The sequence below is a fragment of the Mastomys coucha genome, unplaced genomic scaffold (genome assembly GCF_008632895.1).
Source record: "Mastomys coucha isolate ucsf_1 unplaced genomic scaffold, UCSF_Mcou_1 pScaffold22, whole genome shotgun sequence".
Taxonomy (NCBI): Eukaryota; Metazoa; Chordata; class Mammalia; order Rodentia; family Muridae; genus Mastomys; species Mastomys coucha.
Genome location: NW_022196905.1, coordinates 242,326,534 through 242,343,863, shown reverse-complemented (window position 1 = coordinate 242,343,863; position 17,330 = coordinate 242,326,534). Strand labels below are relative to the sequence as shown.

The 17,330-nt window shown below is 49.3% G+C and overlaps 1 protein-coding gene across 2 annotated transcripts in view; it reads left to right on the top strand.

Moving 5' to 3' along the window:
• The window catches only part of Tk2 (thymidine kinase 2), a 27,051-nt gene extending 10,124 nt beyond the window's left edge, over nt 1-16,927 (top strand). For both annotated transcript variants that reach the window (XM_031341092.1, XM_031341091.1), the window contains exons 5-10: nt 739-828; nt 2,698-2,771; nt 10,514-10,602; nt 11,067-11,146; nt 12,669-12,749; nt 14,362-16,927. In XM_031341092.1, coding sequence (XP_031196952.1) covers nt 739-828; nt 2,698-2,771; nt 10,514-10,602; nt 11,067-11,146; nt 12,669-12,749; nt 14,362-14,460 — 513 coding nt within the window. In that variant the 3' untranslated portion in view covers nt 14,461-16,927. The remainder of the gene's footprint in view (nt 1-738; nt 829-2,697; nt 2,772-10,513; nt 10,603-11,066; nt 11,147-12,668; nt 12,750-14,361) is intronic.
• Nucleotides 16,928-17,330: the final 403 nt, after the last annotated feature.

The following is a 17,330-nucleotide window of genomic DNA, read 5'->3' as shown; positions in this document are numbered from 1 at the left end:
CGCACGCACGCACGCACGCACGCACGCACGCACGCACGCGCTCGAGCCCCAGAGAGAGAAGCAAAAGATTACTAGAGAGCAGAGTAGGAGTGCTTTTATCTGTAGGTGATAGAAGATTGAGGGCTGGCCTCCATTTTATTACAGTCGTAGGAGAATGCATCTCTGTGAAAGCGACATTTGTCAGAGACCCACACTTGAGGGAGGGGTCACTGCAGTTGCTGGGAGGAAGAGTAAAAGAGGCAGGTGCCAAGGGCCTGAGATGGGGGCTGCTTGGCATGCTTGTAGAACACTAAGGAAGCTTGTGTAGCTGGAAGCTGATTGGCCAGAGAAAGAAGGGTAGGAGACAAGCCAATGGCGGTGGATTTCTAGGGCCTGTGGTTCAGATGGGGTTTGAATTCGATTTGAACCCAGTGCAAAGTCCCTAGAAGGGAGATGTTAGCAAGCTCATTTTGGCTGCTGAATAGAGAACAGACCACAGGGAAACTCCAAGGCCAGCTATGAATGTCTGAGTGCTTTTTCCTCAGGCAGCACATCCTGGTCTGGCTGTTAGGGCCTCTCTTATAATTGCATTCACATCTGTCTCTGTCCACCTACTCTGAGAGTCCTACGGGTGTCCCGAATACATCTCTGGTCCCAGCCCTGCCCCTGTGGGTTCCCTGAAATGGCTTTCAGGGACTTCTAGACCTGGGTCCTGCACTTGCCACTTGGACACAAAGTGCTTTGTTTTCCGTTCCACAGAGTCTCATGTACCGTGATGCCAGTCGATGGGGCCTCACGCTGCAGACATATGTGCAGCTCACCATGCTGGACCAGCACACGCGTCCTCAGGTACGTCGCAGGTCTTACTTTGAACCTTGCAAATATCCTTCAGATTCACGTGTTGTCAGATAGGGCCTCTCACTAAGATGTCCCTTTGGGCCTTTATGCTGTCCAGCCTTCTCTGGCTTCAGCGAGGTCTCCTGTCCTCACAGGTGGCTGTCCTGGTGCTATCCTGAGCTCGTGTCTGTAATCTGATGAAAAGATGATTAGGATAACACTCATAATGCAACCTTCTGAGATTGTACTTGTGGTCTGTGAAGGGTCTCCTTTACTCTCAGGCATCTAAACTACAGTTGTCTTACTTGATATCAAGCCTTGAGTTCTCTCTGGCTTCTGGAAAGTATGAAGGCCAATGGATTTTCTCTGTTATACCAACACATGCACACATGTGAGATTCCTGTCATAGCTCTGTGCGATCCTTTAACACAGAGTGTTTCCCCTGGCCTGCAGCATCATTGTCACCCTGGGGCTTGTTAGAATTGTTCATTTCCTTGCTCCTCCCCAGATCTACTGAGTCAGGAAATCTAGGGCTAAGGTTTCGGAGTCTGTGCTTTAGCCAGCTGTGCAGGACTCCTGATGTGTGTTCTGCATGTCTACATGTTTGAGAGCGGTTGATCAGACCTTTGTGAGGTCTGGATTTCAGGTTCTTGAAAGAGTCTGATTCACCTTGGGTCACAACCATGTGTTGAGGCAGGACAGGACACACAGTGATATTTAGGCCCTTTCATTAGCAGGGGCAGATTATCTTAGGAGGTAAGGTGGCAAGGATGACCATGGTTGCTACTTATGGGCAAAACTTTATACACAGCTAGAGCCTTTCCCTGTAAGAGACAGGATGCCTCTATAGCCAGTTACATTAGCACAGTCATTAGGCTGAGCAGTTTGCTCTAAGTCTGGCTCCCTGCAGCTGTAGGTATCATTCTTCTGTTGGCATAAATCTGTATCTTTTCAAATTGACAGATGTGAATAAAATCTTTAGAAGAATATGAATTTGTCCTCTCCAAATGGTTTCCTAAATGATAGAGAGCAGAGCACCTACAGTTAGCACCTTCCCCTTGGTTTGCTCTGCTTTGCCTAAGTGGGTGTTCTAAATTATATCTGATGATACGTGAATATTATGAGATGCAGGTGGAAATCTGCTAAGGGAGCAGAGACAGAGCTGGTTCAACTAAGCAGGAAGTGATGGCTGAAGAGGGGGCCAGAAACAGATGGGCAGAGAAAGAAGAGCAGCACGTGCAGAAGGGACAGGACAACAGATGGGTGCTCTGGGTCCAGGAGGGCCAGGAGGTGAGGAGAGTGTGCTCTGGGCCGCACTGTCTGTCCACTAGGTGTCAGACGGCAGGTCCCTCCTGCTCTCCAAAAGATGACCCATGGAGGATGTGAGCAACTTGCAGAAAGGTGATGTCCATCCTCTTCCTTGTTGATCAGAGAACTTGTCAGTTTCAGCAGGCAGTGCTTCCCCAACCCTAGCCTTTTGGGGCTCTGTTTCAGTCACCCAGGTCCTCAATCCGGTGGTCCCCAGCTCAGTGCTCCACTCACCAGACTGTGTCAGTAGGGCAGCTTTGCCAGCATGTTCCATAGCCTAGTGAGTCTCCCTTCTCCTGTGAGAGGTACTGCGGGGCTGGTGGCAGCCCTGGGCCCCCACACGGCTGCCTTTACTATCCTTTGTCCTCTAAACTTCAGGTTGGCTCAGGTCAGGGTGGAGGGAGGTGCATAGGGTGCCTCGGGGCAGATTTGGGTTCTGTCGTCCTGTTGTCCTCCCTCACAGTCTCTGTCCAGCAAAGATGGAAGGGACCCGTGAGAGAGCTGGGGCAAGTTTTCAGGGCTTTCTGTACCTTCCTCCTCGCCTGAGAGTAAATCCCTTTTTCATTCCTTTAGATGTCACCTGTACGGTTGATGGAAAGGTCAATTTACAGCGCAAGATACATTTTTGTAGAAAACCTGTATAGAAGGTACTGTAGCTTATATAGTCCATCATTTATTAAACAACTGATTTTGTGTATGTGTGTATATGTATATGCATATGTGTATGTGTGTGTGTAGGTAGGTGTGAGTGCGGGTGCATAGGTGTGGGTGTGTGGGTGTGTAGGTGTGGGTGTGTAGGCGTGTGGAGGCCAAAGGACAACCTTGAGTGTTGGTTCTCAGGAACTATCTATATTACTTTAATTTTCTTCTTTAGGTTTATCTAGTTTTATGTGTGTGAGTAGTGTTTTGCTTACATATATGTATATGTGCCGTGTGTGTTCACAGAGGACAGACAAGGGTATTAGGTTACCTGAACTGGATGTGGACTACAGATGGTCGTGAGCCATGTGGGTGCTGGGAGCTGAACCCAGGTCCTTTGAGATAGTAGCAAATGTTCTTAATCACTGATCCTTTCTCCAGCTCTCCACTGTGCTTTTCGAGACAGGGTCACTCAGTGGCTTAGTATCACTTCTAGGCTAGGCTGACTGGCCAGTAAACCTCAGGGATCTGCCTCTTTCTAATTCTCAGGGCTGAAATTGCAAGCAGATAGTCTCACACCCATGCTTTTTATATGGGATCTGGCAGTTAAACTCAGCTCCCATGGCAGCACAAATACTTTACCAACAGAGCTGTCTCCTTGGCCCTAAAGTACTGCTGGTGGAGTTGCCTATCCACCTGGCAGATACCACATGCCAACAGTATTGATGGGCTTCTGTTGCTTTATAATATTGTGTAACAACCACAAACCCAGTAGTGACAGCCACCTTCCTTTATTGCCAGGTCAGTGGGGAGGTCAGCCAGGTGACTCCTTTTCCTTGGCTGGGCTTAGCAAAATGTCTTGGAATGAGCTGGGCTCGTATGGACTTGGCCAGGGTAACCCAGGCTACTCATTTCTCTTCCTCTTGCCTGTTGTCCCCTCTGGGACCAGAAGCAGGCATAGGCCGTGTCATCTCATGTGCGTTGGCATAGGGCAAAAGTCCCAGTGGACACACAGCAGCGCACTCGCAGTTGTTGTTCCACCCTTGCCCACATCCTATTGGTCCCATGTCCAGGGACGATAGGCGAGAGGGCCGAGGGAGTCCATGGCACAATGCAAGCTGACGGGAAGTCTCCCCGTGCTTATGCTGTGTGTAGCTTCTGCCCTCATTTATCTAGACAGTTGGAAGGCTTCGGGTGACCCACCAGTGCTTTGGGCTCAAGTGTGGGGGCCTACATTTCTGTGCTCAGGTTGTGGATGATTTGGGAGGGTCTTAGAGGGTTGCAGGTGAAGTCTGAAGTTTCAGCCCTTTCTGAGCTGTCTGTCTTTATAGCAATGTGTCTGGTCTCCATGTCCTCGTCAGTGGCTGATTCTTACCGTCTCTTCCTCTTCTGAGCCTGCAGTACCACTGCCACTTCTTAGGCAGCTGGTCCTGACACTTGTGCAGAATGTTCTGGCTCCTCAGACCCCTCCCTCCTATCACAGCTGTCCTTATGGTTCTGCCCCAGCTCTTCTAGAGAGAGAGAGAGAGAGAGAGAGAGAGAGAGAGAGAGAGAGAGAGAGAGAGAGAGAGAGAGAGAGAGTATGTGTGTGTGCGCGCGCGCGCGTGCGTGCGCGTGCATGCCTGTCTGTGCCTGGTGCCCATGGAGGTCAGAATAGGGCATTGGATCCTCTCAGACCAAAGCTATATACAGCTGTGGGCACTGGGAATCAAAACCTGTCCTCTGCAAGAACAATTTCTCCTAACTCCCGAGCCATCTCTCCAGCTCCCTGACCATCTTGTCTACATGGACAGAGCCTCCTGGGTTTTGCTTTTGGTGTGGTGCTGTGAATCAGACCCAGGTCCTTGTATATGCCAGGCAAATACCTTGCCACCAAGCTACACTCCCCTTTCTGCTTTTAATAATGAACTTCTTTGTAGTAGTTAAGACGTTTCTTTGCATTGGTAACATTTGGCTAATTTAATATGTAAAAGCGGTAGTTTCTGTGGTTCAGCTTCGCGTGATTTCTTAGTTGCTTGTTACTTGTCTCCAGCTGGATCAACCACTCCCTCTCTGAAGGCAGAGACAGTCTCTGCTTTACTGCCCTAAGCTGAACAAGCAGAGGGCCCTGCTTAGTGCCTGTTCAAGCTGGTTAGATGGCTTTGTCCTCTAGCCAACTTGTTCCTCAGTGCCCGCCCTCTCTTTAAACTCCTTCTTTTGAGGGAGCACACCCCTGCTGGTCCTGAACTGTTGTGCATTGGGCTCTTGGGTCTTCAGGGCTTCCTGAATGAGATCCTCTGCTCCCTGGCCAACTCGAGTCAGACTGTGTTGTGAGTGCAGGAGCGGGAAGCTAGAGCAGGCCCTCAAAATTGCTTTGTCCTCTGACGGAATCTTCCTTGTGAGCTCAGCTTGCCTTCCAAGCAGGTGGCATTCCTGAAGATCCTCTCCTTCCTGCTACTTGGTTTCCAGAGGGGTAAGATAGTCTCCTGCTTGGTTCCCCCAGCCTTGCCTTCTCCACTGCTCTCTGTCTTCTAGCACCTCAGCAAGGGGAAGGGCAGTGGCAGAGCGCAGGGAAGGATGCCCCATGCATGTTGAGGCAGAAAGAGAGAGAGAGAGAGAGAGAGAGAGAGAGAGACAGAGACAGACAGAGACAGAGACAGCACTGCTTCTGTCTTGAAGGCTATTGGGGCTGGTTTGTGAGGTGTTAACCTGGAGTAGATGGTGGAAGGTGAGGGGAGAGTGAGAAATCCTTGCTATCTCCACCCCTTCTTAAGGTAGGCTGCCTGTGCAGCAGAGCCCCCTTCCCCTAGGTCCTGGTGGGCTCAGCTGGTGCCTTATTACTTACTGCCTTTCCTCATTAAGCTCAAAAGGGCAGCTCTGAGCTTCCTTGGCCTTGCTCTGGGCTGTTTGTGGGTGGCATAGGAGAAGAATATAGTCCCCTCCCTTTTTTTCTCCTCTGTGTTCCTTTTCCAGCTCTTTTCCTGTCCTGGTGACTTCATGGTTGTGTCTCCCTGGCACCTGTGGTTTGGATTTTTATGAGACCGTGAAGCACAGAAGAGTTTAGTCTTTGTTTCTGTCCTTGTGATCTAGTTGTTTTGAGGTTGTATAGTCTTCAAGGGAGCAGGGTTCCCTGAAGAACTTCCTGTAGCCTGGAGACCTTTGAAGAAGCCGAAGACTGTTGGCCCACCTGTGGTCTTGGGTAGTTCAGAAGCTGCTGCAGCAGCACTGGGCACCCAGAGAGCAAGATTGTTTCAGGGTACAGGAGCATGGGAGAGGGCCATGACCCTCAGACTTCTGTGGGGATGGCTTAGTGCCCCCCCAGCCCCCTCCCCACCCTGCTAACCATCCGGACATTTCTTCTGAATATCATCTTTTGTCCTAGGAATCTTGTGTTTTCCATTATGTCCCCATCGTGTTCTTCTGTTCACATCTATAAGTTAGTCTGTATACTTATCCTGAGGAATGCATGATCTTCTCATAAATACCATGCTTAGTGAGAGGCCTGGAGTGCCCCCTCCGGCATCTCATGCCCTGAGCCCTGAGCCCTGAGCCCTGAGCCCTGAACCCTAAGGTCAGCAGAAAGAACCTAGATGAAGCATTGGAAGCAGCTTCTCTAGGTGGGTGATTGGCTTGAGAACTGGACCAGCTTTGTTAGTCCTTAGACAGTGGGGCATTTGAGAATGGGTTGGCTGGGCAGTGGTGGCACACGCCTTTAGTCCTAGCACTTGGGAGGCAGAGACGGGCGGATTTCTGAGTTTGAGGCCATTAAGCTCTGAGAGTTGTCCTTGGGACTGAGGGTTTATGGTGGTACAAGGTTTCCTCTTTCTTGCACTCAGCCTGTGGTTTCCATTTCACACGTGTTGCCTGAGGTTTTGCCGGTTGGGTCTTTATACTTTTTGTGGTAAAGGCTCCCAGGTTTCTGTCCAGGCCTAGAATGAGGCAGCTGTCAGCCAAAGGCTTTCTGTTTTGTTGGTGAAAAGGGTTTCTATCAGAGGACCAATGGGAGAAGAAGGGAATTGGGGTTTGTACTGGCTAGTTTTTTGTGTCAACTTGACACAGGCTGGAGTTATCACAGAAGGGAGCTTCAGTTGGGGAAGTGCCTCCATGAGATCCAGCTGTGGGGCATTTTCTCAATTAGTGATCAAGGGGGTAGGGCCCCTTGGGGGTGGTGCCATCCCTGGGCTGGAAGTCTTGGGCTCTATAAGAGAGCAGGCTGAGCAAGCCAGGAGGAGCAAGCCAGTAAAGAACATCCCTCCATGGCCTCTGCATCAGCTCCTGCTTCCTGACCTGCTTGAGTTCCAGTCCTGACTTCCTTTGGTGATGAATAGCCATGTGGAAGTAAGCCAAATAAACCCTTTCCTCCCCAACTTGCTTCTTGGTCATGATGTTTGTGCAGGAATAGAAACCCTGACTAAGATAGGGTTCTTGTAAGGTCACTCTCCTTATAACTCCAGCATGCTCAGTGCATGGTTATCACAGTGGGGTTTCATAGAGAGAAGAGATTGTCTAGAGCTTTCTGCCTCCTGTTCCCTTCTCATCCTGCTCTATGAGAATTAGTCACCAAAGGTAAAAGGTGCAGAAAAACCAAATAAAGAGGCAGATAGATCCAGGACTGTGCAAAGTGCAGTTTATTAGGGCCTTGTGGGCAGAAGTATGTCTTGGGTGACAGCAGATGGAGGATGGATCCCAGCACCCTAAAGCAGGAAGAGAGACTTATATGTTCAGGCAATCAGAGCACCCCACTTTTCTTAGACACTGTCGGGGTTGCTGGGGGTGTGGCGCATGCCTGTAGTCCCAGCACTCTGGAAGCAGAGGCAGGTGGATCTTTTGAGTTCGAGGTTAGCCTGGTCTACAGAGTGAGTTCCAGGACAACCAGGGCCACACAGAAAAACCCTGTCTCGAAAAAACACCACTAAATAAACAAAAAAGTGTCAATGTGTCCTGTGTCAGTTAAGAAGCAGTCTGGGCATCCGTGATGAGCATACATCACCCTGGACTGCTATCTGAACATCTTTATTTGCCCTTCAGGGCTTGGAATACATGCCAGGTTCATGTGGTGGATAAAACAGAGTTACATAGAGTGTATGAACCTGTTGTTTCCAGCCTGTACCACATGTGATGCAGAACTAGCTTTAGTGGTATCCTTAGCCTGCATTTGGACCAGAGTGTCTTGGTTCTTACCTGCTTCCCCACTCCCTGTGATGCCCAAGGCTTGCTAATGTGCAATGGTAGATAGCCCTTTCATAGATAGGGGTCTATGAAAGCCATGGCTGACCTGTCAGTGTCAGGTTCATCTTTTCCCCAGGGCTCCCTGGAACTTTTGCTGAGGATCTAGTGGGGGCCTGGCTTTGCAGTCTGTAATTAAAGGCTTGGGTTTCTGGAAAAACCCACAGACATGATTTGGTGTTCTTCATTTCGTCAAAGCAAAACTCAGTGTTCTTGCCTTTGAGATCTTGAACAAGTGAAGAGAACCACAAAGAAGAAACCCACCTCTTCCAGTGAGGTAGGAAGGCAGAGTGCCACCATCAGTCTGAGAGATTTGTATGGAATGCTGAAAAGGAAGATCATCTCTCTGCTGTCCTCAGAAACAAGAATGTCTGAGCTGCGTGCTCTGGGTTGTGATGCAAAGCTGAAGGTGATGCAGAAGCATTTGGCTAAAGAAGCCACACAGGCAGTTGTATAGTAAGCTCTGTGGCTGAGGAATTGAGCAAAGGTTTTACAAGACTTCCTGCTCCTTCTTTCCTAAGGACAGGGATAGAGGAATGGAGTGGGCCCAGCTGGGGACATGGCATTGACTCACCTGGCACATGGGAACAACAGGCAGGTCCTCCCCACCCTCTCTGCCCAGACCCAGAACCAGGAGGCCAGGCCACAGAAACATGCTGATCCAGATTAGCACCACAGAGAGGACAACTAATGCAGTGGGGAGCAGGTGGGACTGAGGGTGAGGCTCGGGCTGAACCCCCATGTTATCCTCAGCTGGAACTTAGGGCTGGAACAGGAAACAGTGTATTTAAGTATCAGGTTTCTGTCTTAATTTGTTTGAGATAGTGTGTCATTGTGTAGCCTAGGCTAGTCTAGAACTAAGAATTACGTAGCCCATGTTGGTGTCAAACATGAGATCCTCCTGCCTCAGCCTCCTAAGAGCTAGGATTACAGGTGGGTGCCACTACGACCAGCCTTGATTTGGTTTTTTGAGCACCAGGTACTACCAGTTGAACTAAATAGAAACCTAGTAGAAAGTATGGTGAACATTAGGACTGTTTGTGGCTCAGCTAATGAATTGAATTGGACTCTCTGTGTTTTGGTCAGGGTTACTATTGCTATGATGAAACACCATGACCTAAAGTAGCTTGGGGAAGAAAGTATTTTACTCAACAGCTCATCATCAAAAGCAGTTAGAACAGGCATGAACTTAAGCAGGGTTGGAACCTGGAGGCAGGAGCTGAACATGGTGGGGTGCTGCTTACTGGCTTGCTCCTCATGGCTTGCTCAGCCTGCTTTTTTCTTTTTTTTAATTTTTTTTATTAGTTATTTACATGTCATATGGTTTCTCCTTTCCCAGTTTCCCCTCCAAAAAACAAACAAACAAAAACAACAAGAACGAACCCCTGTTGCCTCCCCCACTCCCCATGCTTGCCACCCCACCCTCTCCCACTTATTGGCCCTGACATTCCCCTACACTGGGGCACAGAATCTTCACGGGGCCAAGGGCCTCTCCTCCCATTGATGATCGACTTTTTAATCCTCTACTATACACATTCAGCCTGCTTTTTTATTGAACCCAGCGTGTTCATTATAAGTGTGAAGGCCAGATAAAGACCTTGAGTCCTCCTCTATCACTTTTTTACTTTCTTTTCTGAGACAGGGTCTTTGACTGAACCAAAGCTTGCCTTTTGGTTAGACTTGCTGGTCTGGGAGCTCTGTCTGTCCCAGCATCCCAGGCAGGGCCATGCCTGGCTTTTTTTTTTTTTTTTTTTTTTTCTTTCCTATAGGGAATTGAACTCAGGCACCCATGCTTGCAGAGCCAACACTCTTATTTACTGAGCCTTCTTCCCAGCTTCCTTTTTTAGTTAATATTTAAACTATGTAGTAATAATGCCGCCTCACTCTTGCTTTGAGCACTGGTACTTTGCTCACGTTTAAAAAGTAAAGAGCAAAGGAGGAAAAGTCTACAGTCTACAGCTCAGAGAAAAGCACTGTGAGCATTTCTATGTATTTCTTTTCAAAGGTGTGGTTGGGGCATATGCATATGATTTAACTTCCTGTGTTCATTGAGCATCAAGTTCAGAGCCTTTCCCCTGTCTGCATATGACTTTACTACACCATCCTTCAGCTACTGTGTGCTTTTGCTGCAGAGATAGATCAAGACTTCATTTCTCATTATGCTGAACAGTGGTGCATGGCGAGCATCCATGAGCATTTTCATAGAAAATGAGGTCTAGAAGTGAAAATGATTTGCCGATCCACTCCCAACTTGAATGATGTCTCCACGCTTACAGGGCAGACAAAGGTGCTTTTGTCTTACTTGGAGTTTCAATTCCAAATTAGTCTCCATCAATCACTGCCTTGGTCAGCTCCCATCTCCTAGTGGTAGCAGGTCAGACAGATAGATGCTCGGGGTCCTGGCAGTACCACATGGGCATTATCTGTGGAACACACTATGCAACATGTTCTTGGTGCTGCCCTTCCAGACAAAAGCCACCCCTTAGTCCTTTGGGGAAATGACACAGCACTTGGGTGAGTACAAACCTTTGACCTCTGATTGCAGTGGGAAGATGCCCGAGGTTGACTATGTGATTCTGTCTGAGTGGTTTGACTGGATCATCAGGAACATTGATGTCTCTGTTGATCTGATCGGTAAGGCAGTCTCTCTCTCTCCCCTACCTGGAAGCTTCCCTGGGCACAGCTAAGTATACTTAGGAGGTTCTACCTTGTAGAGATAGCAGGCAGGGACACCTATCACCCATGACTCCTTCTCTAACATAGCTCCCCAAGGCAAGCAGAATTTAGGGGTTTCTTCTGCCTGTGAGGGAACTCTGGCCTTGGTTCCTTAAACTTCCTTCCTCTGGGTTAACTACTTCCAGGGCCCCGTCTGTTCTGATCTGATGGCTTTTCTATATTGTGTGGGAGGGACAGAAACTGGGTAGTGGCTAAAGCCAATAGCTTGCCAGACCCTGTCTAAGAGTAGAATTCCTTTAAGCTTCATGATGATACTGTGGGGCTGAGGGTCCCCAGACTCAGCAGGCTTGGTGAGGCTCCTGCACTCTCCACCCCACACCAAGAGCACAGCACTCAGAGCCACTTGTGTTTTCACTTCTCAGTTTATCTTCGAACCACTCCTGAAATCTGCTACCAGAGATTAAAGATGAGGTGCCGGGAAGAAGAGAAAGTCATTCCAATGGTAAGGGACCAGAGCCACCTCCACCTCATCCTGCTAGCTCTCTCTTCCTCACCCATCATGACACTCTCAAGGTTATCTGTAGCAAACACCAGGAAGGACAACTGAGGGGAAACTCTGGCTTCCTCTATGGCTTTGCTGCCCTTGTGGGCCCCAGGGCCACTTTACTTCCTGTGGCTCCTGACTCAGGCCTCTGCACTCCCATGTACACACACACACACACACACACACACACACACACACACACACAGACTATGGATATACTCATTTGTTCCTGTACAATAGTTTGTCTTCACACACGCATATGCATCCACTCACACACCATGGACTTACACAAATGTGCCTTTGCATAGTAGTCTCTGTCTTGAGCTGTGACGTTACTTCCCTGGCCTTCCTTACATTGCCCCTAGGCCTCCTATGGTGAGAGCCCCCAGAATAGCATACTGACAGTATTTGTTCCCATTTCTCTTTATACTGTGAACACTTTTAGATTTTGGTCTTATTTCCTCTGTCTTGAACATGTGTCCTGGGGCCTGGCACCTAGTAGGTGCTCAGTTAATATTAGACTGAGTACCTTATGTGCACAGTTGTCCTTAAAGGATGGGAAGGGGCTTGGCAAGCTCTTTTGGGACATCATGGTGTTCTGGACTTAAGAGCTGGGGCCCTGAAAGGCCTGTCTGATCCCTAAAGCTCATCCAGGGTTTGTTTTGGACTAACAAGGGACATCCTAGCTATGAAGGTCCAGGCCATGCTCTGGGCACTTCGTTTGAAATCTCAAAGACAGGAGTGATAGAGGATTGAGCATTGTGGACTCAGCTTCGGCAGGCTATACTGTAATGGAGCTTGGCATTTAGAAATGTTTGGAGTCCTTCCAAGCCATTATCCGAGGGGTTGACAAGGTCTTTAGGACAAGCTTGGCTCCTAATTCCCAGAGGGAGTCCAGTGGGGTAAGAAGGCAGCAGCATGGTTTGTGGGCAGAATGTTGCTGGAGGAGGTGCCCAGGAGCCGGCACACACTGGCTGAGTGCTGAGAGTACATGCGGTCAGGGCTTCCCAGAGTGGAGGTAACAATGGCGCTGGGGCATCTGTCTTCTGCCCCTTGTGCAGCCCCACACCAGGCTTTCCACAGGAGAGGTCCTATGGCCTGCCTGGGCAGTCTCTAATGAGTGCTCTGCAGGGAGGGTTTAGTAAGAGGATCAGTCCAAAGGTTTGATTAGTCCAGGGACACCTGTCATTGACACATGGTGCACCTGGGTCTCCCACGGAGAGGTGGCAAGAAATGGGAGCTGCCAGGTTGGAAGGTGCATTTAGACTTGGCTGGGGAAGGACCACTGGGTGGTTGGGGATGCACTGACCATTTAAATCACAGGCTGTTACCACAGCCAGGGTGATTGGTATAGGGACCTTTGTTCATGTCACTTCCTAATAGTCCTTGAGAATTCTGCCCTGCCTTGTCCCTGGGAGCGCCTTGGTGGGTGGGATTTTCCCCCTTCCCGCTTGACACAGCCTTTGTATTTCCATGGCAGGAGTACCTCGGTGCTATTCACCGCCTCTACGAGGAGTGGCTGCTCAATGGCAGCCTTTTCCCAGCTGCAGCCCCTGTTCTGGTAAGTCAGTGTCCCTCCCAGAGAATGTCACCTATACCACACAAAAGAGCTTTCTCTCTCTGGACAGAGACTCTGAGGGACTCGGACTTGAGAAGGCTAGTTATTTTAGTAACGTCTCATACACAGCATCACTACAAAGAAGTCCCCAGTTGCTCTGGACTTGGGTTTGCATTTGGACCTTTGGGAATGAAGTTCCCTATTCTCCTCCTCCTCCTCCTCTTCTTTCTCCTCCTCCTCTTCCTCTTCCTCCTCTTCCTCCTCCTCCTCCTCCTCCTCCTTTTTTAAAAAAGATTTATTTATTTATTTTATGTATATGAGTACTCTGTAACTATACTGATGATTGTGAGCCATCATGTGGTTGATGAGAATTTGAATTCAGGACCTCTGCTCGCTCTGGCCTAAAGATTTATTATTATTGTCTTAGTCAGGGTTTCTATTCCTGCACAACATCATGACCAAGAAGCAAGTTGGTGAGGAAAGGGTTTATTTGGCTTACTTCCACATGGCTGTTCATCACCAATGGAAGTCAGGACTGGAACTCAAGCAGGTCAGGAAGCAGGAGCTGATGCAGAGGCCATGGAGGGATGTTCCTTACTGGCTTGCTTCTCCTGGCTTGCTCAGCCTGCTCTCTTATAGAACCTAAGACCTCCAGCCCAGGGATGGCACCACCCCCAAGGGGCCCTACCCCCTTGATCACTAATTGAGAAAATGCCCCACAGCTGGGTCTCATGGAGGCATTTCCCCAACTGAAGCTCCCTTCTGTGATAACTCCAGCCTGTGTCAAGTTGACATACAAAACTAGCCAGTACAATTATTATATCTCATTACACTGTAGCTGTCTTCAGACACACCAGAAGAGGGCGTCAGATCTCATTACATATGGTTGTGAGCCACCATGTGGTTGCTGGGATTTGAACTCAGGACCTTTGAAAGAGCAGTCAGTGTTCTTAACCGCTGAGCCATCTCTCCAGCCCAATGGTCCCTACTCTTTAGTGAGTGACACGGAGCCCATCGTCATGGTTAGGTGACTCGGTGTCTTCTGAAGGCATCTCAGTGGCTGTCCTTAGTTGTTACACAGTGGCACTTAAGGAGGTGCTGAGGCATACAAGTGCCACACTCCTGCTGCCTCTGAGCTCCCTGACTGACTGTCCCAGTGCCGGTGTGTTCTACCTATCCTTGTGTCCTACTGTGTGCCCTGTGCTCCAGTGTGCTCTTCCTGCATTTCCTCCGGCAGGCAGGTGCTGCATGAAGCTGTCACATATCTAGCAGGGGATCATGGACTTTTGTCTATGGCCTGGGGATGTTCAGAGTTTATTATTTCCTTCACCGTGAACAGCAAACTTGAGGGGCTGGGGAAGGGGCAGATCGGCAGAGAGCTTGTCTAGACACGGGCGTCCCTGGGTTTAGCCCCCAGAAGGGTCCCTAACTCCTAGTCCCAGTAAAAAAAAAAGGCATTGTTGACGGGATGATTCTTGCTTGGAAATCCGGGTGAGTGTGCCCATCCCCTGGAGCCGAGTGTGTGGTTCTGAGCTTGTTGTCCTCTCAGCTTCTTGCCTCCCCGTGGGCCTGGAGATGGCCAGTGCCGCTTGTGACCTGTGTGTTTTATTTCCAGGTGATTGAGGCTGACCACAACTTGGAGAAAATGTTAGAACTCTTTGAACAAAACCGGGCCCGGATATTAACTCCAGAGAACTGGAAGCATGGACCGTAGGACTGAGCCGTCTACAAGACAGTGTCAGGAACAGCCCAGCCAGGGCCAGGCTAGCTGCTAGGAGCATTTGCAAGAATCTACTCTCAGGAGAATCTGTTATCTGATGAGATCTATTTTCACAGTGGTCTTTTCACCACAGTACAAACGGCTTTTGTCTGTCAGGTGCTTGCAGCACACATTCCCCCTGGAGCCCCTTCCTGGTGGCTTCCTAATGTTGCGGCCCTGTGTAAAAATCATTTACTGTATCCCTGGGGGGTTCTGCGTCCTCTGCATCAGGTCACCTCATGGGGTGAGGGAGCAGTCTTCCATCCCAGGCAAGGATTTGAAGCCCAGAGAGGTGCAGGGACTCTTCAAGCCAGAGCATAGTGGAGCTGGGACCATTCAGATACCTGGCTTGGGGTGCTGCCTCCTCAGCGCTTCCCCACAGCCCTGCTGCTCTTTGGGAGAAGACCTGGCAGTTTGTGGATTCCATCATCTTTCAGTACTGAGCAAGTTTCAAGGAGACTAGATATCACTAAGCATTGGCACATCTCTGTTATTTGGCATGAGCCCAGGGTTTCCTGGCATGAAGGTACTGTAACCTCTATTCCTTTGTCATCTGGACCTCAGTGTCCATTGGGCACTTGGACCGGTCTTTGCATGGTGCCAGAGTCCTTGAGGTTGAGTTCCTTCCCAGACTCTGCCAGTTTCGTGTCATACTGTGTCAGAAAAAAAGGGGCTATGGGACCTGGACACTGTGCCCCGTGTTGAGTGAGGCCAAGGGCAGCCAGCTGGGCTTCCAAGGCCCCATCACTCTCTCCTCTCCTGTCCTTGTGTGAGAGGAGTGCCTGTGCTCCAGGGAGAGTGATAGTGGCTTTAACTCCTTTGAAGTGTTTTTCCATCTGAGAGGATGTCATGGACGATGGAGCATGAAGTCATCTCTATTTGATCAGAAAACACCTTAGCTTTGCTTGGCCATAACTGTGTATCAAAGGTGCAGCTGTTACTTGAACCAGTCAAGACCAAGAGAAAGACCGACCATTCCTCAGAGACAGAGTGAAAAGTCATGGTTTGCCAACAAAGGCATTTAAAGCCTTGCTGCTCTTGACTTTCTGGAACAGATGGAGTGCATCTGGAGAAGACTGGACACAGATGATATAAGGGGAATGATAACTGTATACTCTGGAGACACACAGCCTGGGCTGGGCTGGGGCTGCAGATGAGTGTGTGCCAGCTGGCCCTGCTCTGCCTGGTAGCCAGAAAGAGGGCCAAGAGTCCAGCTCTTGGTCCTTCCTGTTTGGACCAATTCTTGGGCCCTTTTGGTAGTATGAGCAGCAGCCAGGGAGATTGTCCATTGGTACCTGCAGTCCAGCAGTGGATAAACATGAGAAAGGCAGGAACTTTGAAACAGCAGTCCTGATGGGGATGTCTTTAGAATTTGCAAACCAATAGTCTGTTACTTGTCCCTTTGCTCTACCAGAGCAGCTAAACCCTGATGTCAATCCCCCCCTCCTTTCTCTCCTTTCTTTTGAGTAGGGTTCTACTTTGTAGACTGGACTGGCCTTGAACTCTCAGCAGTATTTTTGCCTCAGCCATTTGAGTTACAGGCATGTAGCACCATGTCTGGCTTGTATACTCATTTTTTGTTTTGATGTAATTTTACGTTATTTTTCATTATTATGTGTTTGGGTGTTTTGCCTGCATATACAAGTGTGCCTGGTGACCATAGAGGCCAGAAGAGGGCATTGGATCTTTTGGGACTGGAGTTGCAGTTGTAGGTTGCCATGGGGATGCTAGGAATTGAACCTAGAGCCCCTAGAAGAGCAGCTGTCTCTAGCCCCATGTATTCATTTTTCAAACACCACATTTCAAGCATAGTGAGCATGGCTCAAAAAAGAGCCTGCTGTCCGTGCACCTCGACACTGCAGAGCACCTTCAGTAAAGGTTTGCAGAACCTTCCAGCTCATAGGTCATACCTGAAACAGAACCAGCTTTCCCAAGGGTTGCTATCTTATCAGGCAGACCTGGTAGGGTCAATGGTCATGGAGCAAGTACCAGCAGTAACATCTCATGGCCAGAAAAGGGCAGGTGGCACATGGTGGGCCACAAGGCCTAGTTCTTAGACACAGGGCATCACTGCCTCTAGCTGTCTCTGAGTGGCTGGTAGAGCATGGCAGGGATTGGCATCCCTGAAGAGCCAGAGTGTCCTTGCTTGATCCCAAGACCACTCATTCCTTCCATCTGGGTCAGATTTCACAAAGTGCATTTTGGAGGGTCACTGCTCAGGTTTTGTGAAAAATGACCTGTGGATAGATATATTTGGGAAACGCTCTGCTAAGCGAGGTCCTCTTGCTTCTGGCCTCCAGGACTTCTCAGGCTGAGTAGTGGGCTATTGGGGTATGGGATTCTTGGAGGGAGAGAGATGTATGGTACTTCCCAACCTCTTGGACTCGCTTCCTAAATAAAAACATTTTTATTTTGAATCATGTATATGCCCATGTATCAGTGGCACCCCACATGCGTGCATGTGTACAGTGTGCGTGGAGTCCAGAGAGGGTCTTGGGTGCCCTGGAGCTGTAGTTCCATGTTGTGAGATGCTGGCTGTGAGTGCCGGGGTCAGATTTGTGCTCACTACACTCACTTCCAAAGCTCCTTTGCCAGGTAAGGGGAGGCAGGCAATCTAGGGATAGTTCAGTAACTTGGGGCTCTTCTGGGTTAGGCTAGGTACATAATTCCTCTTCTAATAATAACAGGCAACCTAGCTCCTTTACATGCACATACTATGCACACACCCCTCCTTATGTAACCAGGTTACCTAACAACATTGGCTCACTACCTCTGTCAGGTTGCCCGCACACACACAAACCTTGAAACAATGGGGTAAGTTTCTC